Source organism: Aulonocara stuartgranti (genome assembly GCF_965226115.1).
Source record: "Aulonocara stuartgranti genome assembly, chromosome: 9".
NCBI lineage: Eukaryota > Metazoa > Chordata > Actinopteri > Cichliformes > Cichlidae > Aulonocara > Aulonocara stuartgranti.
In genome coordinates, this window is record NC_138960.1 from 34,416,816 (window position 1) to 34,444,768 (window position 27,953).

At 43.7% G+C, this 27,953-nt stretch overlaps 2 protein-coding genes across 4 annotated transcripts in view; one reads left to right on the forward strand and one right to left on the reverse strand.

The window, feature by feature from the left end:
* LOC309714138 (uncharacterized protein) overlaps positions 1 to 27,953 on the reverse strand; it is a 272,480-nt gene that overhangs the window by 74,074 nt on the left and 170,453 nt on the right. The gene's annotated exons all lie outside the window — the stretch shown is intronic.
* Positions 501 to 25,993, forward strand: LOC309714162 (uncharacterized protein). Its single transcript, XM_082546401.1, has 4 exons — positions 501 to 675; positions 5,881 to 5,987; positions 20,912 to 22,012; positions 22,386 to 25,993. The coding sequence occupies exons 2-3, from the start codon at positions 5,970 to 5,972 to the stop codon at positions 21,992 to 21,994; spliced, it is 1,101 nt and encodes a 366-aa protein (XP_082402527.1). The 5' UTR covers positions 501 to 675; positions 5,881 to 5,969; the 3' UTR covers positions 21,995 to 22,012; positions 22,386 to 25,993.

Genomic DNA, 27,953 nt, shown 5'->3' on the forward strand with positions numbered 1-27,953 from the left:
CTTATTGATATTATTGGCTAAATTTCATATACATAAGTCAAAATTTTCTAACGCAAAACCATCCTTTCGGTGCTTTTTAAATGAAACCAAACAATATGTTAAAACCATACAACATTCTCAAAAGAATGTGTCTATTTTGCTTTCTTATACGAATCCCCTGACATTGTGTTTGCTATTTTGTATCTGTATATCTGTATTTTGTGCTTTGTCAATAAAAATAAAAAAAAGCGTGCAGTCTCTTAATTGGGACACAGCCTACGTCTAATGGGAGGGGGCGTGGTCCTCTTCCCGTGACACCACGCTGCAAAGCCCTATGGGAGGTCCGCAATAGACGTGTGCTCAAACACGTGACCGCACAGCTACAAACAACAGCAGAGCAGGAAGAAGGGGGCGGAGCAAAGTGTGTGAGCAGGAGAGAAGCAGAGAGAGCTGCTTATACGTGAAACGGGAGTAAAGCGTTGAACTTAGAGGAGAGAAACGAACTAAAGTATCGATCATAAACCACTACCAAAGTCCTGATCGATATCTGCATCGATCTGCCCACCCTTGTCTCCTGGATCGTAGCTGAGATCAGCGTGAACCACGTGGGTCTCTGCTCCCTGATCTGTTTCCTGTGTTTGGAAAGAGTTGCAGCTTCATCGCGGAGTTTCTCTCGGTTTGTGGGCTCATCTAAAGGTAAGCACCGAGCTAACTTTACTGTGAGTTCAGTTCATGTTGAGTTTAGCTCCTGAATGAGGTCTTCTGCTGCTCTCCTCGGTGTCTGTTCACAGTTTATTGTGAACACGTTGAGAGAAGAGTGAGAGAGTGTTTGGAGAAAAACACCAACTAATCATTAGCTCAGCATGCTGGGAGAAGTTGGAGCAGAAAAGTCTTTTCATTGTCCCTGCAGCTGTTTTTCTGCCTGCACCAAACCTCTACAGCCTCATTTCTATTTGTATGGACTCAAATGTCGTCATAAATATTTTGTACTTGTAAATCAAATGCGTATTTGTGTATTGAGTTTTGCAACTTTGCAAATAAGCATTAACACTATATGTATTTAAGATAAGATAAGATAAGATAACCTTTATTAGTCCCACACGTGGGAAATTTGTTTTGTCACAGCAGGAAGTGGACAGTGCAAAAGTTATGACGCAAAAATTAGAATACAATAAGAATAAATACAGTACACAGCTGTACAGAATAGAATAAAATAATATACTATATACAGTAGAATAAAATAGAATAAAAATATACAATAAGATAAAAATAGAATACGAATGCTATATACAACTGAGTAAAAATACAACGATGCCAGAAAGGATTATTGCACTTAGTGTTATTGCACATGTGTGGATGTGTGTTTGTGTTCAGTTAAAGTCTTTGTTGTGGAGTCTGACAGCAGTGGGGAGGAAAGACCTGCGAAATCTCTCCGTCCCACACCGTGGGTGCCGCAGTCTCCCACTGAAGGAGCTGCTCAGTGCTGTCACAGTCTGCTGCATGGGGTGGGAGACGTTGTCCAACAGGGATGACAGCTTAGCCGCCGTTCTCCTGTCACTCACCACCTCCACTGGGTCCAGAGGGCATCCTAGGACAGAGCTGGCCCTTCGGATCACCCTGTTCAGTCTCTTCCTGTCCCCAGCAGAGATGCTGCCGCCCCAGCAGACCACACCATAAAAGATAGCAGAAGCCACCACAGAGTCATAGAAGGTCTTCAGGAGTGGGCCCTCCACCCCAAACGACCTGAGTCTCCGCAGCAGGTACAGCCTGCTCTGCCCTTTCCTGTAGAGGGCGTCTGAGTTATGAGTCCAGTCCAGTCTGTTGTTCAGATGAACACCAAGGTACCTGTAGCTGTCCACAGCCTCAATGTCCATACCCTGGATGTTCAGTGGTTGCAGTGGAGAATGCTTGTGCCTGCGGAAGTCTACCACCAGCTCCTTGGTTTTACTGGCGTTGATCTGGAGGTAGTTCAGCTGGCACCAGTCCACAAAGTCTTGAGTCAGTCCTCTGTACTCCTTGTCGTCCCCATCAGTGATGAGGCCGACTATTGCAGAGTCATCAGAGAACTTCTGCAGGAAGCACTGGGTGGAATTGTGGGAGAAGTCTGCAGTGTAGATGGTGAAGAGGAACGGAGCCAGAACCGTTCCCTGTGGGGCCCCCGTACTGCAGACGACCCTGTCCGACACACAGCCCTGAGTCCTCACATACTGTGGTCGGTCGGTGAGGTAGTCCAAAATCCAGGTAGTGAGGTGATGGTCCACTCCAGAGTTCTCCAGCTTGTCCTTCAGAACCGAGGGAAGAATAGTGTTGAAGGCACTGGAGAAATCAAAGAACATGATTCTCACAGTGCTTCCAGCGGTCTCCAGGTGAGCGAGGGAACGATGTAGGAGGTGAATGACGGCATCATCCGCTCCAATGCCAGGCTGGTAGGCAAACTGTTAAACTGTTAAATCCTAACAGTATCTGTAACCAGATATTAACAGAAAAATTTGTAACACTTGTAAATATTTTTTACACACAGACAAATTCTCATCTGTAGATGCACAAAAATAAAATGTTCACATATTTTGGTTTACAAAGTTACAAATACGCATTTGATTAACAAGTACAAAATATTAATGACTGTTGGGTCTGTGTTCCCACAGGCCCCGCTAGTTTAGAGACTTGTTCCTCATGAAGAGCGAAATCAAGACAGAACATCTGTCCCCCCCCTTGGTTACAAACACAAGGCTGTGTGTGTGTGTGTGTGTGTGTGTGTGTGTGTGTGTGTGTGTGTGTGTGTGTGTGTGTGTGTGTGTGTGTGTGTGTGTGTGTGTGTGTGACCTCACTAAAAGGATCATAAAAGCAGGAAGCAACATCGGACAGAATCTTCACAAGGGATTTGCTCATGATAAAACACTACAGCCTCTTCCCAGAACCTCGAGAGGCTGGGGAGGGGGACATAGGAATGTCTTGATCCTATAGTTTGAACCAAGACTTTACAAATTTAAGAAGCACAATGACAACATTCAACAATTTGACTTAACAATGACCACAATTTGAGCCTCAATATTTCAAGTGATAACAGGAAAGTGTGTGTTCTTGATTTTACTACCTGGTGGGATCCACTTTAAAGTTGTCCATAAAATTTAAATGATTAATTTTACAAAAATGAAAGCAATATATCACTGACATATGAATATGAACTTCTTCACAAATAAAATTTTTTAGAGAAAAAATTACCAATAATCATCCCACAGATGTAATATTATCTACAGCTACTCTTAGTACCATTGATGTTAAGTTAGACTCTCAAGCTGGCTGTAGTTAAACCTTTACTCAAAAAGCCATCTGTAGACCCAGCAGTCTTAGCTAATTATAGGCCAATCTCCAACCTTCCTTTCATATCAAAAATCCTTGAAAGAGTAGTTGTCAAACAGCTAACAGATCATCTGCAGATGAATGGTTTATTTGAAGAGTTTCAGTCAGGTTTCAGAGCTCATCACAGCACAGAAACAGCTTTAGTGAAGGTTACAAATGATCTTCTTATGGCCTCTGACAGTGGACTCATCTCTGTGCTTGTCCTGCTAGACCTCAGTGCAGCGTTCGATACTGTCGACCATAATATCCTATTAGAGCGATTAGAACATGCTGTAGGTATTACAGGTACTGCGCTGCAGTGGTTTGTATCATATCTATCTAATAGACTCCAGTTTGTGCATGTAAATGGAGAGTCCTCTTCACACACTGAGGTTAATTATGGAGTTCCACAGGGTTCAGTGCTAGGACCAATTCTGTTTACATTATACATGCTTCCCTTAGGCAGTATCATTAGAAGACATAGCATACATTTACACTGCTATGCTGATGACACCCAGCTCTATCTGTCCATGAAGCCAGATGACACACACCAATTAGTTAAACTGCAGGAATGTCTTAAAGACATAAAGACCTGGATGGCCGCTAACTTTCTGCTTCTTAATTCAGATAAAACTGAGGTTATTGTACTCGGCCCTGAAAATCTTAGAAATATCGTATCTAACCAGATTCTTACTCTGGATGGCATTACCTTGGCCTCCAGTAACACTGTGACTGCTCCTCACATACAAGGTCTTAAATAATCAGGCCCCATCTTATCTTAACCCTTTAGAGCCGATCAGAGCGGACACGCTCTGTTTTGCGTAACTATTTTTAAATCCCGGTAGCACTGCAACCACGTAAGCTAGCGCAAAAATTTTTTTTGCATATGAAACCGGAGGAGTTGTACTTGCATCTCATGCCATCAGCTTGTCCTAGGTCACGGTTTCCTTCCACATAAAGCTTTGCAAAAACTGCATAAAAAGCGCTTGCAGGAATAAAAACATGATATTCCAGAAACACGCTTTGCCAATCCGATCAGCTGTTCATAACACTTCCTACGTTGGAATAGACGTCAGCGCGAACTTTTGCATTTCCGCCATTACCTGCCCGAAACCGGAAGTGACGTCATTTTCGCGGAAATGTAGTCTTTTTTTATGATCAGGGCCTCAGGGCATATACTGGTCTTTTTAAAAGTTATCTTTGACTTTATGCCTTTCTGTGTCGTTTCTGGGATGCTTAGGACTCATATTGCACTGCTGGAAATAGTTTATTTTGATGCATATGCTGCTTTTTTGCAAATTTGCAGTATAATATTTATTTTCGTTTTTCCTGCAGTGTATAAAAATTGGTGTATTTCAAAAATAAAATTATGAAGACACTCAAAATAAATTTCCTGTGGTGGGAAACTACTTTGTGCAACTTTTTTGTATTTACAGTTTTGAGGGATAAGCCTCTTAAATTTCTCTAACTACAAATATATGTTAAAAAAGCAAAAACGATTTTCAATTTTTTTGTAGTTTATTGCACTTTTTTGCAATTTATGTAATTACTATGCACTTAATGAATACATATTATTAAAATCTGGGCTATAATGGTTGTATTGATGTATAGCAACTTGAAATGCTCCCAAAAATGGCTCCACAGCATGTAAAAATATAATATAAGCTCTGGCGGACTTGGTTCTATGGTAGGTCTTAAAGGGTTCATGACCTTGTAGTACCATATCACCCTATTAGAGCACGTCGCTCTCGCTCTGCAGGCCTACTTGTTGTTCCTAGAGTATTTAAAAGTAGAATGGGAGGGAGAGCCTTCAGTTTTCAGGCCCCTCTTCTGTGGAACCAGCTTCCAGTTTGGATTCAGGAGACAGACACTATCTCTACTTTCAAGATTAGGCTTAAAACTTTCCTTTTTGCTAAAGCATATAGTTAGGGCTGGACCAGGTGACCCTGAATCCTCCCTTAGTTATGCTGCAATAGATGTAGGCTGCCGGGGGATTCCCATGATGCATTGAGTTTTTCCTTTCCAGTCACCTTTCTCACTCACTATTTATTAACAGACCTCTCTGCATTGAATCATATCTGTTATTAACCTCTGTCTCTCTTCCACAGCATGTCTTTATCCTGTCTTCCTTCTCTCACCCCAACCGGTCGCAGCAGATGGCCCCGCCCCTCCCTGAGCCTGGTTCTGCCAGAAGTTTCTTCCTGTTAAAAGGGAGTTTTTCCTTCCCACTGTCGCCAAAGTGCTGCTCATAGGGGGTCATATGATTGTTGGGTTTTTCTCTGTATCTATGAAGCGCCTTGAGGCGACTTTTGTTGTGATTTGGCGCTATATAAATAAAATTGAATTGAATTGACATACAAATGAGGACAAAAGCTCAGCTTCCTGTTGTGCTTCTAAATACTGTAGGAACCGCAAGTAAGCCTGCAGTGTGAGAGCAAAGTGCTCTAATGGGATAGTGTGATGCTATGAGTTCTCTAAGCTATGATGGGGCCTGATCAGTCAAGACTCCGTCCTCTGTTCTTGTTTCACTGTGATGTTACAAAGATCTGTTTTGTGTCCCAGCCGATCAGCAGGAGGAGAAGAGTCTGACGGAGCACCAGACGAACATTTTCAACCATTCGGACTCAGCTCAGCCACTACAGTGGACAAAAATGTCATCAACACAAAAGGTGAAGAACCTATCACTTTTATTGAAACTGTGCACTTCATCAGCGGATGCTTGTTTGTCAAGATTGAAAAGGATTCAAGAAGAAGTTTGTCATTTCGTATGGTATTACCCAGGCTGAAATGAAAGTGTTTCTCACCAGCATCTACAGTGCAATAATCAATACAACTAAAAAGAAAAATGGTTTGACAAACAGTAAAAAGGCAGTAATAAATCACAACAATAAAAAGGGGTAAATAACATAAAATCTTAATTCATAAACAAACTCCAGTCCAAATAGTCACACTCATACAGGTAGCTTCAGCCCTTTCACAGAAGGGGCTAATTAAATTAAGTAGTGTGTGTATCTGGGGAGTATATTGTATGCTGTGTGTGTGTGGATAGGAGGCATCAGAGTATAGCTGTGCTAATAGCTGAATGTATGGTTATTGGGTGCAGTCCTGCTTTTCTGAGTCTCCCGAGGGAGTGCAGACACTTTTGTGCTTTTTTTGATAACTGCTGTTGTATTAATGAAGAAGGACGGTTCATCAGCAAGGTGCACACCCAGGAACTTAACACTGCTGACCCTCTCCACAGCAGCACCCTCTATGGTGAAGTCTGTGTGGTGATCTCTGCCAGACTTCCTGAAATCGATCACCATCTCTTTTGTTTTGTCCACATTGTTGGTGAGATTACGGGATCTACACCACACTTCAAGCTGCTCCACATCTATTCTATAAGTGGTCGTTGTCAGTGATGAGACCAACCACAGTTGTTGTCTGCAAATTTCAACAATATGATTAGCACTGAGTCTGGCTTACAGTAATGTGTGAGCAGACTGAACAGCAACGGGCTCAGGACACCCCCCAGAGGAAAGTCTGTGCTCAACAAGATGGTCTTTGATGTGTGGCTGCCCACCTTGACTGTCTGTTGCAGCTTTTCAAGAAGCTGAAAACCCACTTGCAGGTTGCAAGGTCCACGCCTGATAGCATCAGCTTTTCCAACTGCTGCAGAATGATCGTGTTAAAAGCTGAGCTGAAGTCGATGAAAAGGACTCTGGCAGAGGGGTGTTCTTCCTCTCCAGGTGTGACAGCATAACATGGAGTGTGGCAGAGAGAGGTCATCTTCTGTAGATCGGTTGGTCCTGTATGCAAACTGAAGGGGATCCAGGTCTATTTGGAGACTGTTCATGATGTGCTTCAAGACCAGCCGCTCGAGGCATTTACTCACAATTGGTGTCCCTTGTCATTGGGGGAGGGGGCTTGTAGTACGTAATGTGTTGGAAGCCCTGCCACAGCATCGTTCCTCACACTGTGTTGAGAAGCGCTCCACAGTCTGATATTGTTGTCAAGGGAGCAGACATTGGCCGGCAACTGTGTCCGTACGTCTGGCTTGTATTGGTTAGCAGCTAGCCTCGCATTAGCTCCTCTATGCTTACCCTGCTTCTGTATCCTATCACACCGCTTTCTGTGTTTCCTCCTGGGTGTTGCTCAGAAAGAAAAGAAAGAAAAAGAAAAGAAAAACAAACAAAACACCTGGATCACCTGTATGGAGAAAAAAAAATTGTGCAGCACGCAAGATAGACAGCGCACAATGTGCTTTGAGGCAGCAGGAAAGAAAGGTGTAGTCCGTGTCTGTGAACACCGGTGTGTACACCTGTGTGCATAGCTGTGTGGATCAGCATGCTTGTATTCCAAAGGTTTCTCCATGTAACGATCTGCTAGGAAGTGTGGGGAGCCATAGCGCCGTCCCCCAGGGTATGAAGCAGGTATGGAGGAGGTCCAGGCCCCAGATATCCAGAGGCCCCAGAGTACAAGGACCCAAGGAGGCCCACCAAAAGGGGGGGAACCGTGCCACCCTCCTGGGAAGAGCTGAGTAGAGCCCCAAACGAGAGGTCACCCAGCAGCTACGGAGCAGAGGCCAGAGGGGGTTGCAGTGGCGTGCCCGCGGGCTCTGTCGGCAGCCAGCTGCGGCAGAGAGGACCGAGCTTCAGGCCCAGAGGGCAGAGGCCTGAGGGCATCCCATCCCCCGGAAGGGGCCCAGCCGGGCCACAGGCGCCAGGCCCCGCCAATCGGCCAACAGCAGTGAGCCGGTACATACATGAGCGCCCAGCCCCAGACGACAAGGACCACCAACACACCAACGTCTGAGGGCATCAGCCACCGGCAGGGAGTGTGGTGAGGGGAGATAGGCCTCCGTACTTAGGAGGGCCTGAGATGTACCCAGAGAGGTTGAGTCTAAGACCCAACCTGACATATAGACACAGACGAACAGGCGCACGCGGATACAAACGTGCATTCCCACCCCATGTGCACAACCAAATACTCGGCACTCACCCAACGTGTAGACAGACACAAATAGACACTGCACAGACAGTCGCACTCCCCAAACATACTCTATATCCCAGGTCCAGGTACCCCCGCCCCCAGAGGGGCAAGCCGCACCTAAACCCAGGAGATGTAACCCTTCTCTCTGGGGTGGAGGCAAGCGTACCACCTCCTTATCTGCAGTAGTAGGGAGGCCCCGCATCCCAGACCCCAATCTGACGGCCAGCACCTCCTCCCAGCGCCCCAGCCCTGACGTCTAACAGAACCGGGGTGAGTGAAGACCCAACACCTCCCTAAGCCCACTCATATGTAGTGTTGCTGTGTGCTGTTCTAAAGTGCATTTAAAACACAGGAGAGCATGGTACTTGCTTCCTCTCAGAGAGCAGCACGGCTCTTCCCGAAAACCCTTAGTGTCTATATGCATTTAAAATTGAGGGTAGGGCAACAGCACCAGAGGTGGGTTGGAATACACAGACCATCCTTTGGATGCTATAAAACGTGCCCACCCCCAAGGCCCTATATGTATGTGTTATGTGAGAGTGTGAGTAATGTGGATGTCTAGGTTGCAGAATAAAATTGAGGCACAGGCGGCCAGAAGGGGACAGAGGGGGAGTGCCTCCCCTGCACCTTGGTGACATACCTGCACTCCAAGCCCTGTGTGTGTGGGTGTGGTAGAGCGGGAATAGGGAGGCAGCTTAGGATGGGGAGGGAAGAAAGGGAGGGGCAAGCGGCCCCTCCCTGGGGCCAGCTCCCCCGCTGACCCCAGTAGGCACCCCCACACTCTGGAACCCACCAGGGCAAGGGGGCCCAGGCCCATCCGGACCGGGGCCCGCAGCAGCAGCACCGCCCAGCCCCACAGAGTCCGGGGCAGCCCACCCGACTCCATCCCAGAGAAAACTGCACCCACCCCATCATCCAGTCATCTCCCAAACTACACAAGACAATAGACACCCAGGTTGAATTCATTCTCCACCTCTCTTATATCGCTCCCCCCACGTGCAGAGTGAGCTCCTGTAGAGAGGAGACCACCTGCAAAGATATAACAGCCTCCCCACCAGTTAGAGAGCCCCCTAGTTGGGCCGATGCACCAGAGGTCCCCTGCACTGGGGCTGAGCCCCCCTGCACCCACCCGCCCACAGCTCTGGCGACACAACAGCCAGGACCCAAGCCCCCAAGGCCCAGCAAGCACCCCAGACCGGGGGACGGAGCACCCCCAAGCCTCCACGCCCGTCCCGGACCCAGGCTACCAGACCAGTAACCAACGTCCGCCAGCACAGACCCTCCCCCATCTCTGCTGTACGCAGCCACAAGGGAAACACCATCTAAGAGCCCCCAGAGCCCCTAACCAGGTCATGGCCACATCCCCCGGGTTAGGCCCTCAAGGGAAAACGTCCCTAGGGACTCCCCAGACGCCCCAGGGCCATCCCTACCCCCGTATCCACCACAATAGCGAAGGCAGGACCAAACCATGACCCCCCCCCACCCCCACTAGGTGATGAAGCCGATCAAAGGAGCCCAAAGGGATTGATCAAATGTGAGGCTGTTTCAAGACTAATGTGATCTATTAGATGGTTTTTATATTGGTTAGAATTAAGATTATTTTTATTTTTCCAGTTAATGAGGACCATTTTCTTGGCTATGCATAGGGCCGTAAAAACAACGTGGGCTGTGTTTATTTCTGCAGTGACCTCATCCAAGTTGCCCAGCAAGCATACTAAAGGGGAGGCTGGAATGTTACATTTCAGACACTTTGATAAGTCTTCACATATCTCACGCCAAAACTTCTGAACTGGTGGACAGAACCAAAGAGCGTGGATGTAATTGTCCGGTGTATTTGCTGTGCAGTGTGAGCAGTTGTTGGAAGGCGTATAGCCCATCTTGAACATCCTATGACCAGTATAGCACACTCTGTGTAATATTTTGTGTTGTGTTAATTGGAAACTGGGATTTCTGATCCATTGAAAGGTTTTTAAGCATATCTGAGACCAAAGGTTTGGGTCTAAGCTGATCGATAAATCTGCTTCCCATTTTGCAGCAGGAAGGGATATTGATTCATCTACTTTAGAAAGTGTTTGTAAGTAAAGTTTTGTAATATGTCCGGATTGTTCCAGATAGGTGTACGTTTGCATGGGATTAATGAAGACTGTCATTTTTAGAAACTCCCACCATGCTGTCAGAGAAGAGCTGATGCTGACGCTTTTAAAGCATTCATGTTGTTTGATGTTTGAGCTGATAAATGGTAGGTCTGAAATTTCTAGGTTATTACATAGGGCCTGTTCTACATCTATCCAAGGTTCATCTAAGAGGGTGTGTTTAAACCATCTAGAGGTGAACTGAAGCCTGTTGGCTAAAAAATAGTGATTAAAGTTAGGCAGATCTAATCCTCCTTTATCCTTGGTCTTTTGCAGTGTTTTTAAGCTGATACGTGGGGGTTTATCTTTCCAAAGGAATTTAGAAATATACGAGTCTAGAGATCTGAACCAATCTTGTGATGGCTTATTTGGGATCATTGAAAATAAATAGTTTATTTTTGGCAAGACCATCATTGTTATAGCGGCGACCCTTCCCATGAGTGATATGGGTAAAGATTTCCATCTAGCCAGATCAACTTCTACTGTCTTTAACCCTTTAAAGCCGGTCGGAGTGAACACGCTCCATTTTGCGTAACTATTTATAAATCCCGGTAGCTCTGCAACCAAGTAAGCTAGCGCAATAATTTTTTTTGCATATGAAACCGGAGGAATTGTACTTACATCTTATGCCATCAGCTTGTCCTAGGTCACAGTTTCCTTCCACATAAAGCTTTGCAAAAACTGCATAAAAAGCGCTTGCAGCACCAAAAACAAAATATTTCAGAAACACGCTTTGCCGATCCGATGAGCTGTTCATAACACTTCCTACGTCCATCAGCGTGAACTATCCCATGTCCGCCATGACCTGCCCGAAACCGGAGGTGACGTCATTTTGCGGAAATGTAGTTTTTTGCCATCAGGGCCTCATGAGCCTATACTGGTGTTTTTAAAAGTTATATTTGACTTTATGACTTTCTGTGTCATTTCTGGGATGCTTAGGACTCATATTGCACTGCTGGAAATAGTTTATTTTGATGCATATGCTGTTTTCTTTGCAAATTTGCATTATAATATTTATTTTCGTTTTTCCTACAGTATATGAAAATTGGTGTATTTCAAAAATAAAACTAAGAAGACACTCAAAATTAATTTCCTGTGGTGAGAAACTAGTTTGTGCAACTTTTTTGCATTTACAGTTTTGAGGGATATGCCTCTTAAATTTCTCTAACTAGAAATATATGTTAAAAAAACGATTTTCAAATTTTTTTGTAGTTTATTGTACTTTTTTGCAATTTATGTAATTACTATGCACTTAATGCATACATATTATTAAAATTTGGGCTATAATGGTTGTATTGATGTATAGCAACTTGAAATACTCCCAAAAATGGCACTACAGCATGTAAAACTATAATATAAGCTCTGGCGGACTTGGTTCTATGGTAGGTCTTAAAGGGTTAAAAGTGGGATGTGGTTTAATTTAGTTAATTCTGAAAGTTTAGGAGAGACATTAATACCTAAATATTTTATATTTCCAGATTGCAGTGGGGAAGGAGAAGAATTATGGAAGGAGCAATTAATCGGAAGGACTGTTGATTTTGACCAGTTAATTGAATAATCGGTTCAAGGTTCTTTATTTGTCACATGCATAGTTATACAAGTATAACACACAGTGAAATGTAGCCTGACACGCTCCTCGACATGTGCAAAAAAATTGGGGGGGGGGTGTAGAGGAAAAACATTATATATATATATGTAGTATATACATTGGGTGAATGTGCAGCAGTAGCAGCAAGCAGGTGAATTCTGTACATTAATATGAATAGACATCTGACTATTTTACAGGATAGACAATATAAACATATTTAAAATTAAAGGAATTGAAATGTACATTGTGCCTTGGTTTAGAGTGTCTGGAAGAGAGTCCTGTCTCAGTCAATTATAGATGATGTGAGAGGGCGGGTGTGTGTGTTTAGGGCACGGATGGCTTGGGGATAGAAGCTCCTCTTGAGTCTCTCTGTCCTTGCCCGGAAGATGCGGAACCTTCTACCAGATTGCAGAAGTTGGAACAGTTTGTTGCCAGGATGGGACGGGTCCTTCAGTATCTGCGCTGCTCTAGTCCGGCATCTCCTGGTGTAGGTGTCCTGAAGCGGGGGGAGAGCAATCCTGCAGCAGCGTTCTGCTGTATGGATCACTCTCTGGAGAGCTTTTTGGTCCTTCACACAGCTGTTCCCAAACCACGATGTCATGTTCTGTGTGAGGATGCTCTCCACAGCGCCTGTATAGAAAATCCTGAGGATCTTTGGAGAGACCCTGAACTTCCTCAGTTGTCGTAGGTGATACAGGCGCTGCCTAGCCTTTTTGGTCTGGACCTGAATGTGGGCAGCCCATGTCAGGTCTGAGGAGATGTGGACACCAAGATACTTGAAGGACTGCACCCTCTCCACTGGAGCTCCATTGATGATAATGGGCTTGTAGTCTCTGTGCTGACCCCTTCTGAAGTCCACCACCAGCTCCTTCGTCTTGCTGACGTTCAGCTGGAGGTGGTTGTCCTGGCACCATGATGCAAGATTCTTCACTTCATCCATGTAGGCCGTCTCATCGTTGTTGGAGATGGCACCCAACACCACTGTGTCGTCAGCAAACTTCACAATGGTGTTGGAGCCATGGGTGGCCACACAGTCTGAAGTGTAGAGGGAGTAGAGCAGTGGCGAGAGGACACATCCCTGAGGTGCTCCTGTGTTGATGGTGATGCTGTTGGAGAAGCACCTGCCCACCCTCACCACCTGAGTTCTGCCAGTGAGGAAGTCCAACACCCATGCACACAGACGGCTGTTAAGTCCCAGATCCCTCAGCTTTGTGAACAGTCTGCAGGGCACTATTGTGTTAAACGCTGAACTGTAATCAACAAACAGCATTCGCACATAGTTACCCTGTTTCTTGTCCACATGGCTGAGAGTGGTGTGTAGGACGTGGGCGATGACGGAGACACTTGAGAAAGAGTTTATCAATGCAATTACCCCAGAGAGATTGGTTTGTGAGTTTTGGAGAAAAAGTAACACATCATCTGCATAAAGGCTGATTTTATGTTCTACATTCTTACATTTTATGCCCTTAATTGTTGTAGCCTTTCTAATTCCTGCTGCTAGTGGCTCAATAAAAATTGCAAACAGTGAAGGGGAGAGTGGGCATCCCTGTCTGGTGCCCCTCAGGAGACAGAAGCTGGAGGATGTTTGTTTGGTCATTTGTTCTGACACAAGCTGTTGGGGAATTATATAATATTTTTAACCAGTTTTATAGCTTGAGGGAAATACAGGGTCTTTGCCTGGTTTTAGTAAGAGACTGATATTTGCAGAGTTCATATTTGGTGGTAGTCTACCATTTTCTTTGATTTCCTGCAACATCCTGTGAAAAACTGGTGCCAGAATCGCCCAGAATTCTTTGTAAAAATCTATTGGAAAGCCGTCTGGACCTGGAGCCTTATTATTGGGCATACTTATCAGAGCTTCCTGGAGTTCACCTGGCATCAGTGACGAATCCAGTGCCATTGCTTGGGTGTCTAATAATTTTGTAAGAGTTATGTTGTCGAGAAATTGATCGATTTCATTTTTAGATGGGTTTATTTGTGGTGTATATAAAGTTTAATAGAAATCCCTAAAAAATATGTTTATTTTTTTAAGATCATATATTGTATTCTCAGATAAATCTTTAACAGCACATATAGTTGTTTTTTCTTTATTGATTTTTAACTGGTTAGCAAGAAATTGTCCGGATTTGTTATCGTGTTCATAATTTTGCAGGCAAAGTATTTGTACTAAGATTTTCGTCTTTTTATTAATAATTTCTTTTAATTCTAGTTTTGTTTTGCGTATTTTGTTTAATATTTCTTGATCTTGGTGTGACACATAGGCTTTTTCTAAGAATTTGATGTTTTTTGATGTTTTTTTTTCTAGTTCCTGAATATTTTTGTTTTCTTCTTTCTTCTTACAGTGGGGCAAAAAAGTATTTAGTCAGCCACCGATTGTGCAAGTTCCCCCCACTTAAAATGATGACAGAGGTCAGTAATTTGCACCAGAGGTACACTTCAACTGTGAGAGACAGAATGTGAAAAAAAAATCCATGAATCCACATGATAGGATTTGTAAAGAATTTATTTGTAAATTAGGGTGGAAAATAAGTATTTGGTCACCTCAAACATGGAAAATCTCTGGCTCTCACAGACCTGTAACGTCTTCTGTAAGAAGCTTTTCTGTCCCCCACTCGTTACCTGTATGAATGGCACCTGTTTGAACTCATCATCTGTATAAAAGACACCTGTCCACAGCCTCAAACAGTCAGACTCCAAACACCGCCATGACCAAGACCAAAGAGCTTTCGAAGGACACCAGGAAAAGTATTGTAGACCTGCACCAGACTGGGAAGAGTGAATCTACAATAGGCAAGCAGCTTGGTGTGAAAAAATCAACTGTGGGAGCAATCATCAGAAAATGGAAGAGATACAAGACCACTGATAATCTCCCTCGATCTGGGGCTCCACGCAAGATCTCATCCCGTGGGGTCAAAATGATCATGAGAACGGTGAGCAAAGATCCCAGAACCACACGGGGGGACCTGGTGAATGACCTGCAGAGAGCTGGGACCAAAGTAACAAAGGTCACTATCAGTAACACACTACAACGGCAGGGAATCAAATCCCGCAGTGCCAGACGTGTTCCGCTGCTGAAGCCAGTGCATGTCCAGGCCCGTCTGAAGTTTGCCAGAGAGCACATGGATGATACAGCAGAGGATTGGGAGAATGTCATGTGGTCAGATGAAACCAAAGTAGAACTTTTTGGTATAAACTCAACTCGTCGTGTTTGGAGGAAGAAGAATACTGAGTTGCATCCCAAGAACACCATACCTACTGTGAAGCATGGGGGTGGAAACATCATGCTATGGGGCTGTTTTTCTGCCAAGGGGACAGGACGACTGATCCGTGTTAAGGACAGAATGAATGGGGCCATGTATCGTGAGATTTTGAACCAAAACCTCCTTCCATCAGTGAGAACTTTGAAGATGAAACGAGGCTGGGTCTTCCAACATGACAATGATCCAAAACACACCGCCCGGGCAACAAAGGAGTGGCTCCGTAAGAAGCATTTGAAAGTCCTGGAGTGGCCTAGCCAGTCTCCAGACCTCAACCCCATAGAAAATCTGTGGCAGGAGTTGAAAGTCCGTGTTGCTCGGCGACAGCCCCAAAACATCACTGCTCTCGAAAAGATCTGCATGGAGGAATGGGCCAAAATACCAGCTACTGTGTGTGCAAACCTGGTAAAGACCTATAGTAAACGTTTGACCTCTGTTATTGCCAACAAAGGTTATGTTACAAAGTATTGAGTTGTATTTTTGTTATTGACCAAATACTTATTTTCCACCCTGATTTACGAATAAATTCTTTACAAATCCTACCATGTGGATTCATGGATTTTTTTTTCACATTCTGTCTCTCACAGTTGAAGTGTACCTCTGGTGCAAATTACTGACCTCTGTCATCATTTTAAGTGGGGGAACTTGCACAATCGGTGGCTGACTAAATACTTTTTTGCCCCACTGTATGTGATGAGAAAGAAATTATTTTACCTCTCATCATGGCTTTCCCTGCTTCCCAGAAGACAGATGCTGATGTTCCAGGAATGTCATTAAAGCCTAAATATAGAGTCCATTTTTTTTTAAAAGTATTTGATAAACTCTTCGTCTTTGAGCAGTGATATATTAAATCTCCAGTTTTTACTTGGTGTAGTATTATTCTTCTGTATTAGTGTTAAAGATACAGGAGCATGATCGCTGACAGCTATAGGATGAATCTCAGTGTCTGAAATGTTACTCAGCAATGAGCTTGTGAAGAGAAAATTATTTAGAAGATAAAGAAACTCACAACTCAGATATCTATTTTTTACATGCGCATGGGCAGTCAACGATCCGATCTGCTTTGCACTGATGTGCACAACAGATGAGACACAGAAAAAGCGCCCAGGGCATCCTGAACGACCTTTATTTATACTTAAAGCAAGTCTCCACAGCAGTAGGAGTGTCATGTATTGAACTCCTTAAAAGGAGAAAGAGAGGGGGAGCGCCAGTCTGTCTGTTTAAAACCGGATGTCACCACATTCCTTTTACACATATGGCTTCAATTTCTCTCTCCCTGTGTTGGCTCCAATTCACAACCTCTTCTTCCTTTAAATGAAGCTACAACTTAAGCATAATCACAAAATTAAAAATCTTTCATCAGAGCTGCTGAACAGAAAATAATCCAGACGAGGTTTTTTTTTTTTTTTTGTACTCGTTTTTATTCATTTTCAAATTAAACCGTAAGTCTTTTTTGTAGATGGAATCTTATTTAATGCAACCACAAACCCAAACTCAAAGGGGTCTGGTGATGCCAACCTGTATGGATTGTTGCTAAAACAGTATTCAGTCAGAAGGAAAACAAACGTCTTCTTTCAGCCAGTCAGAGCTGTGCTCGCTGTCCAAGCCTTTTTGTTTCAATCACAAAAACTGGACCAATCCTGGGACAAAAATCAAACACTGCAAAAGCCAAAAAAGAAAAGGTTAAAAACTGTATTTGGTGACTAATCATGTTTGATTCACCCCCCAGGTTTGGGAGCGGTTCTGTGGGCCGTAATGTGAATATTTAAGAAATTGGACAATGTTTCTGTTCAGGCATGATGCAAGGTAGTGCTCCTCCAGTCTGCTTTGTAGGCCATTTTGGAAGCAGCAGTCAGGTGAACAGCAGATGTAATTCCATTTTTCGATCTCCAGGCCATCTTTGAAGAAAAGCATGAATGGTATGATGCCGAAAAGCATGAATGATGTGATGCCGACTCCATGGTTAAGTCGGTGGCGCCGCACCGACTTAACCTTTTTAACCTTAAAAAAAGATGGCGCCGGTGCATGTGGCTTGCTGTCTATCACTGCCAGTGTTGGTTGTTTGTTTTGATTTTATTGACTATTGTAATAAATGCCAACTCTCTCTTGGTGTATGATCGCCTAACCGTACTGGATCTCCGACCTTCTGCCAAAGGCTGGGCAAAGTGGAACCAAGCTGGACATAAAACTTTGCCCCCGCTAATATCGGAGATCCCGGCTCACCTGTGCCGTGTTCCAGATCCACCACTCCGGCAAAAGTGCTGACGCCGGGGTCGAAGGGCTGGCTTCCTGGTGAAGCTGAAAGCTTCTTTAAGGTATTCTCTTAAGCCCTTATCCAGAAAACAAGGAGCGGTGCCAAACTTCTGTTTCTCTCGGCGATCGTTGGAACCTGTCTGTACCTGGCTGGTAACTGTCATCTGCCTGGATGGGATGTTCCAGTCCCGCCGGCGTGGTGTGAATCTGCGGAACCTGTGGCCTCTGTGTCGGGCTTCTAGGACGGCTAGTGACGGGGATCCGCCGCTTACCGCCAGAATTGGCCTGGTAAATGCTAGGTCCCTAGCGAACAAAACGTTTATCCTGAAGGATTTCTACACATCCCGAGGACTGGATTTTCTCTGTGTGTGCAAGACGTGGCTGAGCGCTGGGGAGTGCAGCCTCTTCTCAGATCTTCTACCTGGCGATTGCTGTTATTCTAATTCCCCACGTATGTTGGGCCGAGGAGGAGAAATAGCTACGATCTTTAAAAGTCATTTTAAATGTAAGAAGCTATCAACCCCGTCGTTCACCAGCTTTGAACTGTCTGTTTGAGTTGGGCTGCTCTCACACAGTGTTGTGTGCGGTGGTTTATCGGCCTCCAAAATACAATAAGGACTTTGTGAGTGACTTTGCTGACTTCTTGGCTGAATTCCTGCCAAAATATGATCGTGTTGGTATTGTTGGGGATTTTAATATTCACGACTGTTGTCCTGATATGCCCATGGCGAAGGGCTTTTTAAACCTTATTGATTCGTTTAATCTGGTGCAATGTGTGACAGGTCCCACACGTGAACGTGGACACACACTTGATCTTGTTTTATATCATGGCTTTTCTGTTTTTAACATAGATTTGTGATGCTGTGTTTTATGACCACAGTCCTGTGATGTTTGAAGTTCCTCTTGCCTGTGCCTCAGTTAAACCTCACGCTGCTGTTCAGCACTGTCGTGTTTTAACTCCTCCACTGCTGAACACTTTTCATCAAATCTCTCCTTGTGCTCGTGACCTCTCAGTCTCTGTTTCCTGCTCTGCTGTCTTTGACAGGTTTGAGCATGTGACTCTTTCCTTTTTAAAGGAGACTGTTGGTCGTTTTAAGTCTGTAGGGTCTCCAAATGATGCCGTCCCTCCTCAACTTTTAAAAGAGTTGTTACCTACAGTTGGTTCTTTCGTTCTTGAGCTGGTAAACCATAGTCTGACTGTCGTCAGGTGTCGTCCCTAAAGATTTTAAACATGCAGTAGTCAAACCCCTGATTAAAAAACCTGCTCTGGATCCTACGGTTCTTGCAAATTACAGGCCTATCTCCAAACTACCTTTTCTTTCCAAAATTCTTGAAAAGGTAGTTTACAGCCAAATAATGGCCTTCCTGGAAAAGCAAAATGTGTTAGAGGTTTTCCAATCTGGTTTTAAAGCCTTTCATAGCACTGAATCAGCCCTTTTAAAAGTTTTTAATGACATATTTTTAGCGACTGATGCTGGGGACTGTGTTGTTCTTGTGCTTTTAGATTTGACAGCTGTGTTTGATACTGTGGATTATGCCCTTTTATTCTCTCGTTTGGAGCACTGGGTGGGCATTAGGGGCACAGCACTGGAGTGGTTCAGGTCCTACTTGGCGGGGCGAACTTTTTTTGTGTCAGCCTCGGTGACTATGTGTCGTCCTCCGCTCCCCTCTTGTGTGGTGTCCCACAGGGCTCAGTTCTAGGCCCCCTCCTCTTCTCTTTATATCTGCTTCCTCTTGGTTCTGTACTGAGAAAGCACGGCATTCCTTTCCACTTTTATGCTGATGACTGTCAGATCTATGTCCCTCTAAAGAAAAAAGGCAGATACCTCACACAGCCATTACTTCAGTGTCTCGATGACATTAAGGCTTGGATGTCTGTTAACTTTTTAAAATTCAATGATAAAAAGACAGAGGTGATGGTTTTTGGCAGCCCCACTGAGACCCCCAATGTGTATGTAAATTCCCTGGCACAGTATGTTAAGCCAACTGTCACAAACCTGGGGGTCAAAGTGGACTGTGAACTGAAGCTTGACAGTCAAATTAAGGCAGTGGTAAAATCTAGCTTCTTTCACCTCAGGCAGCTGGCAAAAATAAAGCCAATTCTTTCACGGCAGCACTTTGAGACAGTGATCCACACCTTTGTTAGCACTCGGCTGGATTACTGTAATGCACTTTATATTGGGGTGAGCGCATCATATATTAGTCATCTACAGAGGGTGCAAAATGCCGCAGCTCGTCTTTTAACTGGCACTCGAAAGTTTGAGCACATTTCCCCTGTTGTAGCTTCACGTCACTGGCTGCCCATTTCTTTTAGGATTCATTTTAAAATTCTTTTATTTACTTTTAAAGCTCTCCATGGCCTAGCTCCATCTTATCTCTCTGAGCTGCTACAGCCTTATACACCCACCCGCTCTCTCAAGTCAGCTGATCAGCTGCTCCTGAAGATACCCAGGACTGGGCGTAAACTTAGAGGAGATCGTGCTTTTGCTGTAGCAGCTCCAAAACTGTGGAACGAGCTTCCTTTAGAGATTAGACAGGCCACTTCTTTATCTGTTTTTAAGTCACTCTTGAAAACCCACCTCTTTACCCTGGCCTTTGACACCACGTGAGATGTTGGTTTTTATTTTTATTTTAGTTGTTTTTAGGTGATTCGATGCTGTTTTATCTTGTTTTTGTTTTAATATAGGGCTGTTTTAATTTTATGTTTTATTTATTTATTTCGCTGCTTTCTGTTATTCTATTGTTTTAACTTATTTTCTGTACAGCACTTTGTTCCTGTGCTGGGTATTTTAAAGTGCTTTATAAATAAAATTGGATTGGATTGGATGGGGCCAGGTAAGCGACCAGAGACAGCTCCATAAGGAGTGGGTTAGCTAAGCCAGTTTTGTCGGTGCTGTCCAACGTCATGTACTGTTCATAGCTGGGTACAGTGATGCAGGTAGACAGAGGTTTGCCACATGATGCACTTAGCTCTCAGACAACGTTTGGGAACATAGGAAGGCAGTTTTTAGATATTGCGGGGTCCAGTTGGAGGAAAAAGCCTGTGAACTGCGACAGCTTCTGAGCTGGCAGAGGAGAGGGCTAGTCCACCTGCAGCTTCTTAGCTACACAGTGAATCAGGGGCTGACTGCCGAAGCAGTGGCGGCACATTGGGGCTGTGCACACGTCATCACAGATAATCTGCCTTAAAGGCGTGAATAAAGGTTTCCTCAGCCAGGACACGTGAGGGCATGATATCCCATACCACGTGTGTTGTACCGAGTGTATTGACTGAAAAGGAACTACTTCAGCCTTTGGTTTAAAACTACTGTTAATAGAGGAAATTTGAAGGTTGAGTTTGTTCCACGACTGCATTTCACTCACTGCCTCTGTTTGTATCTCTGTCACTGCAGGACCAACATGGAGCAAGAAGTCAGCGCTCTCAGGAGGCCGACAAACCTCACAGAAGAAAGGAAGAGAAAACATACAGTTGTGATGAGTGTGGGAAGGATTTTACCCAGTCTGGAAATTTAAAAAAACACCAACTCATCCACAGTGGAGTTAAAGCGCACAGCTGTGGCTTGTGTGGAAAGTCTTTTACCCATGCTAGAAGCTTTAAAAGACACCAACTCATCCACAGTGGAGTTAAAGCATACAGCTGTGACTTGTGTGGAAAGTCTTTTACCCATGCTGGAAGCTTTAAAAGACACCAAATCATGCGCAGTGAAGTTAAACCATACAACTGTGATTTGTGTGGAAAGTCTTTTAACCGTCCTGGAAACTTAAAAACTCACCAACTCATACACAGTGGAGTTAAAGCGTACAGCTGTGACTTGTGTGGAAAGTCTTTTACCCAGTCTGGAAATTTAAAAAAACACCAACTCATGCACAGTGGAGTTAAAACGCACAGCTGTGAGTTGTGTGGAAAGTCTTTTACCCAGGCTGGAAACTTAAAAAGACACCAACTCGTCCACAGTGGAGTTAAAGCGTACAGCTGTGAGTTGTGTGGAAAGTCTTTTAACCGTCCTGGAAACTTAAAAACTCACCAACTCGTCCACAGTGGAGTTAAAGCGTACAGCTGTGAGTTGTGTGGAAAGTCTTTTAACCAGTCTGGAAGTTTAAAAACGCACCAACTCGTCCACAGTGGAGTTAAAGCGTACAGCTGTGACTTGTGTGGAAAGTCTTTTACCCACCCTGCAAGCTTAAAAACACACCAACTCGTCCACAGTGGAGTTAAAGCGTACAGCTGTCACATTTGTGGAAAAACTTTCCGCTGGCTAGTCAGCCGAGACATTCACCTACGCATTCACACCAAAAATGATGTTTACTGCTGTGATCAGTGTGGTAAAGCTTTTGTGACATACAAAAACTTACAGCAGCACACGTTTACCCACACTGACGAGAGACCTTATAAATGTGACCTGTGTGAGAAGACTTTTAAATCTCCACATTACCTCAAATCACACCAAAAGATTCACAGCAGAAAGAAACTCTAAAAGTGCAGTTACTGTGAGGTATGTATTTTTCTTTTAACAGTTTTACAATTTTATATGAATGAAGTTTAATTTCAAAGCTTAAAAGTTTTAAAAGCTCCTCCCCTTTCTCTCTATCTAACATTCACACTCCAATGGATGCATCGGAGAGCAGGTTGGAGTCAGTATCTTGTGGGATGCAGAGTAGAGCATCCAGGGGTTTAATCACCAGTCTTCCCATTAAGTAGATTACCTACAAATGAAGACTCAATGTTGCCCAGTAAGCTGAGTGTTATAATGTAAACAGTAAGATATAATTGGACACTGGCACAGATACTCCTTATTTCAGGCGCCATTAAAAATAAAAATGTTGAAAGAATTCCCTGACTTCCACTGTCTTTGTGTCTTTGTTTAGAAGCAGAGCGACACAGACGGATCCAGTTCTCAACCCTGTCGTCACTGTGGTAGTGGGAAAGAGTTTCTCTGTGACTTTTGTGAAAAAACTTTCAATCATCAAGAGAACCTAAACAACATCAACTCAGACACACTGGAGACAAAACGAACTACTGCAAAGAATGTGGGAGAGGCTTCCCTAAACCAAGTGAATTAAACCAAAATTAACTCTGTCACATGGGGTCAAAAACCATCTCTCATTCACCACTGCGGATCATCTTAAAGTGCATGGAAGAGTCCACACAGGAGAGAAACCATACAAATGCAGAAACTGGGAGAAAAGTGTCTCGCTGTCAGGAAGTCGTAACAAACATGAACGTACATACATGGAGGGGAAACTACAGCTGTGACCAGTGTGACAAATCAAAACATTTCACACCCATTGATTTTGAAAACCTTCAATATGAACTAAAGCCATCAACAGGATGTGAAACGACCACTGATGTGACTTTATATCCAAGAAAAAGATAAAAAGTCAAGCTGATCTGGGTCTGGGTTGTACTTTGGTGTATTACCACCTTAAACAGTTTGATCTTTTTGTGGTTTCATTGACTCAGTTATGTCAGATTTCCTCTCTGTCCTGGTCTGGATGCTCATCTGTAAAGAAGTAAAACTCGGATGGTTCAGTGGTCTCTAGCAGCTGATTAGTGAGCCAGCACTTCTGTGTATCATGCAGTTGTGCTTCTTTTCCTCTTGTGTCGACTCAGCTCAGTTACTTGGTTAGAGGGTTCCACATATACAAGAATCCTTCCTGGAATCTTTTTTTTGGTATGAGGTGTTCTTGGGAAGACGTCACACCACCACCACTGTGTCAGGCTGTTCCTGTGATCTTCTTTTAATGCCACGTGTAACGGGACTCAAATCTCTCGAAAAACTACAGCTTCCGTCTCATTTACCAACAAACATCATCCAGATGTTTGTTGTTAGATGTGAGATGAGCCTTTCTGTTGTTGAATCTCTCCCCCCATTGAATCTCTTATTGCTGAATCATGACCTCTGACCTTATCTAAGCTAAGTAAGGCCTGCAGGTCTTTAGATGATGATCTGGGTTCTTCAGTGACCTCCTGGATTAGTCATCGATGCACTCTTGCAGTATTTCTAGTCAGCCACTTGCTCCTGGGAGGCTTGAGTACTCTTCCATTTTTCCTGTAGTGTGGATAATGGCTCGTAGTTCGCTTGAGTCCCAAAGCCTTAGAAATGACTCCGTAACCTTTTCATACTGATGTCAGTGACTTTGTTTCTCTGCTGTTTCTTTTGATCGTATCATGATGTGCTGCTGTGTGAGGTCTTTCAGCCGGCTTCCATACATGGTCAGGTTGTTTTTCATACCTTTTTACCCTTAACAAATGAAACCATTTACAGACTATTTTCCACTGACCCAGGTAACCTTTGTCATATTTCTTTCCTTTTTGATCATCTGAAACATTCAAATGTTGAGTCCTTCAGGTGTAACCTTGACTGTTTTCCCAGTTGCAGCTTAAGCTAGGCTTAATCCTTCCTCTTTATACTACTGCTTAGCCACAACCAGCTGTGACAATGTTTATGGCTGGTTTGGTTAAAGTGCCAGTTTAGTAAATAGGAGAGGGCTCTCAATCCCACCAGTGCATAAAAACGTGAGTTCTCTGTCATTGCTCACTTTCTGTAAGAATGTCATGGCCCTGGGTCTTTTGACCCAGCGTTTTGTGTTTTCTATTATTGTGATGTATTTTGGTTCTGGTTTTCTCTTTCTTTGGGTTTTGGTTCTGTTCTACCCCAGTTTAGTATTTAGGCTTTTCTGCCTGTGTATTCCTGTGTCAAGTCCGGATTTCTTAGTCTGTGTCTTTGCATGTGTGAGTTCCTGTTTTATTTTGTAGGTCTGTGTCTCTCGTCAGTGTTTCTAGTTTCACTCCCCTTGTCCCGTTATGTCCAATTACTCCCAGCCGTGCCTCCGTCTGTTTCAGGTCTGTTTTTTTGTTTAGCTTTTCCCAGTTTAGGTTACTCCCTGGGGTCCGTTCTTCGTACCTCGCTAAGTAAGTTAGCTGGATTTGATTGTTGACGATTTCGCGTGATCTTGGATCGTTCGGTTCTCCGAAGCTCATCCGGGACTTGCTGTCATAGCAACAGATCCGTAAGCGTAAACCTGCTCGGGAGCAGGCTTACTTTATGTAAACAGGATTAGATCGCGGCCACGCAGGTATGTCCGCTTCATTTATACGAAAGCAACAGCGATATTTTACCACTGTTTTTCCATAAATAAATATTATCAATCTAACTAAAGATAATGCAGCACTTGATTCTTTTATTGATTTCATACAGATACATACAGGTCATTCCCTAAAAAAGGGAAATGTACTATTAATCATTCTATTACATGTATGTGATTATTACAGATGTAATTCATATTTCAGAGTAGTAATTGTAAATTACTTCGTGTAATCAAGATGAGAGACCACGGCTATAAAAGCGAAGGTGGATTTGGGAAGCCTGTCGCAGCCATGTCCTGTCCGTTTACGCGAGCCACCCATTGTGGAAGGTGCAAGATTGATAAGGAGAGTCCTCAGAATTCAGCGTATATTGCGGGATAGACAGGATCCTTTAGCTCAGCGCGACAGTGTGCTCATAGAGAGATATCCATTTTCCCGTGAGGGTATTATTTACTTAACCAACTTGTTGACGAGGGGGTGCAGGACCACCACCTGTCTTTTTTTGCTCTGCCCCTTTTCTTGGTTGCTGTTATAAACAAACAGATTATTCCAGGGTCTCTTTCCAAGAGACGAAAAGCAATATAAGTGATAAATATTACCATTCTGTAGAACATTCTTATATTTCACTTTTACTTGTTCCCATGTTCTAGTGGGTCCTGTTGTGGCTCTAATGTGAAAGAGGATATAATGTAATATAATATAATAAATTTACCCTACCGCCTACTGGTGTTGGCCAGAGGGGCCGATGGCGCGATATGGCAGCCTCGCTTCTGTCAGTCTGCCCCAGGGCAGCTGTGGCTACAACTGTAGCTGCCTCCACCAGTGTGTGAATGTGAGAGTGAATGAATAGTGGAATTGTAAAGCGCTTTGGGTGCCTTGAAAAGCGGTATATAAATCCAATCCATTATTATTATTATTATTATTATTATTATTATTATTATTAAATTACTTACGAGTTTAATTTGTCAGCAACTTTCTGCCAGCCCTCTCTCCTTGCTTTTGCAGCCTTTGCAGTGTTCCCTTGCGTTTTAATTAAACTCTGAAACTCCTGAAATCCCTCAATCAAGAGTTCTTGCTCTGCTGCTGAAAAATACTGAGCGCGCTCCTTCGACATTTTCGCCGACCAATCAAAGGGTTGCCGATCAATGTTTCTACTATCGATGCGTAGCCCCTTTTAAGCCACCCAGTGATCTCACGTTACTTCATCCAGCTGTACTAATTGTCAACAACAGGTGTGTTCGGAGAACCGGAATAGCGAGCTCAAAGTTAGCGCAATGATTTGATCTTGGATATAGTAAGCGAGGTACGAAGAACGGACCCCTGTTCTGTTTTTTCCCACCCTCGCCTTTGTTTATTATCTCACTGTCAATAAAGCTTCCTCACCTCAGTTGTGCTGCATCCTGGGTCCTTTAATATCTTACACCTGGCTCGCGTCGCGAACCGTGACAAAGAAAGCATGTTATCCTCAGGCAGAGCTGCAGACGATCAAGAATCCATAACTACTGGATGGTGGACGTTTCTCTAAGCAGACAGTCAGTTCTTGGGATGCCAGCTGGATGTAGTTTCACAACCTTTAACTTAATCTCTGTGTGTTTTTGACATCTTATGCTCTGGTTTAACTTTCAAACAACCTGATTAATGAAAGCACATCAAATAACTCCTGTTTGTCATCAGCGGTGGCTTTAGGATCATCCTCACCTGCTCATGGTTGCAGTTGTTTATCGGTTGAATTGGCATTTACTTTATAGTGTGATAAGATGTTAATAAGCGTATAAAGCTGTAAAGCCTCTTGAGTGACTTAAATCGCCTTTCTTCCTCAGTGTGATGCTCAATGTGAACTGCAGGTCGTCTTGATGATGTCTATATGCCTTAACGCATTGAGTTTCTTCAATATCATTGGTTAATTAGATATTTAGATTGATAAGCAGCCAAAATTGTGGACCTACTAAAGTGACCAGTGAGTATACAGTCTGGTTATCATCATGTTTAACTTTGTTCACATGCACTGATGAATGAACAGCTGATGGCTGTAGCATAACACCCACTGTAGAAAACAGTATTCGTAATCAGGAAACATTAAATGCTGAGTGTTTCCTCCCCACTACAGTTGTGATATATCTTCAGGTGTCAGAACTTCTCACAGTCCTTCAATCATTCCACCAAAACACTGATGCTGAAATACCTGACACATCCCTGTACAGCACAAACCCCCCATAACCATCTAAATTAAGATTTTCTTGTAATAAAAGTAGTAAAGGGAAGAAACTTTCAACACTAGAACAGGAGGGGTCCTTTTCACATCGGACTAAAACAGCAGCTGTAATTTGTATTTACTCAAATGACTTCAGGTCTGCACAGACCTCCCCTCACCACCTCCTGAGTACCCAGGACAACACCAAGGCGTTCGTATATAAAAGCCACTTCACCAATAACTGGTTTCAGCTTTTACCTTGTGACAGGAATGTTCTTTCACCTCAAAATGACTTGATACAAATCATGAGACACATGTTTGACAGATTACACAATAATTTTATAAGCAAATTGACATTTTAAAATATTGTAATACTATCATATGTGAGAAATAATTCCTAGAATAAAGACTGAGCTGCTTAAGACTGAAATCATTGCTTTTGTGTTTTGTGTAATGCTCTCAAAGTTACTCAGAGTTCGCTATGAAAATTATTTATTCAAGCTTTGTATCCCATTATGCATTACATCTAAGGAAGAAAATGGAAAGGTTCGAGTAATGCCAAAAAAACCTCTCTTTTGCTGATGATGTATTGTTCCATACCTCAGATTTCATATACAGAGAGTAGGGTGCAGTGAAGGATTTTTCCTGTCCACAAAATAAACACACAGGTGCATTTAAAACTTTGATTTCTCTGGATGAGTATTACAGTCTTTTATATTCTTTATTTCAAGAGGTGTTTAGGATAAATGTTTTCAAGGAATTCCCTGACTTACACTATCATTGTGTGTTTAGCAGACTGAAACCGATGGATCCGGTCCTCAACCCTGTCATCAGTAGCGGTTTTAGATACAGGCGACATGGGCGGTTGCCCGGGCAGCATTGTGGTGGGGGGCGGCATCACGGGCATCGGCAAAAAAAAAAAAAAAAAGCTTGTATTGGGAATGGCATAGGCACTGATCGGTTTTCTGTCGCCCATTTGCTGGGAGTAAGGGCGCCCTCCGTTTGCGAGGTGCGCCTGCTGCTTGCGGCACAAGGAGGAAAGGGCGGAGCGGCGAGGATTCTCTGGCTGGCTGGAGCGGCATCTAATAACCAACTCGCAAAATAAAAACAAAACAACAAACACGAAAACACCAGACATTATGATACAGACTTATAA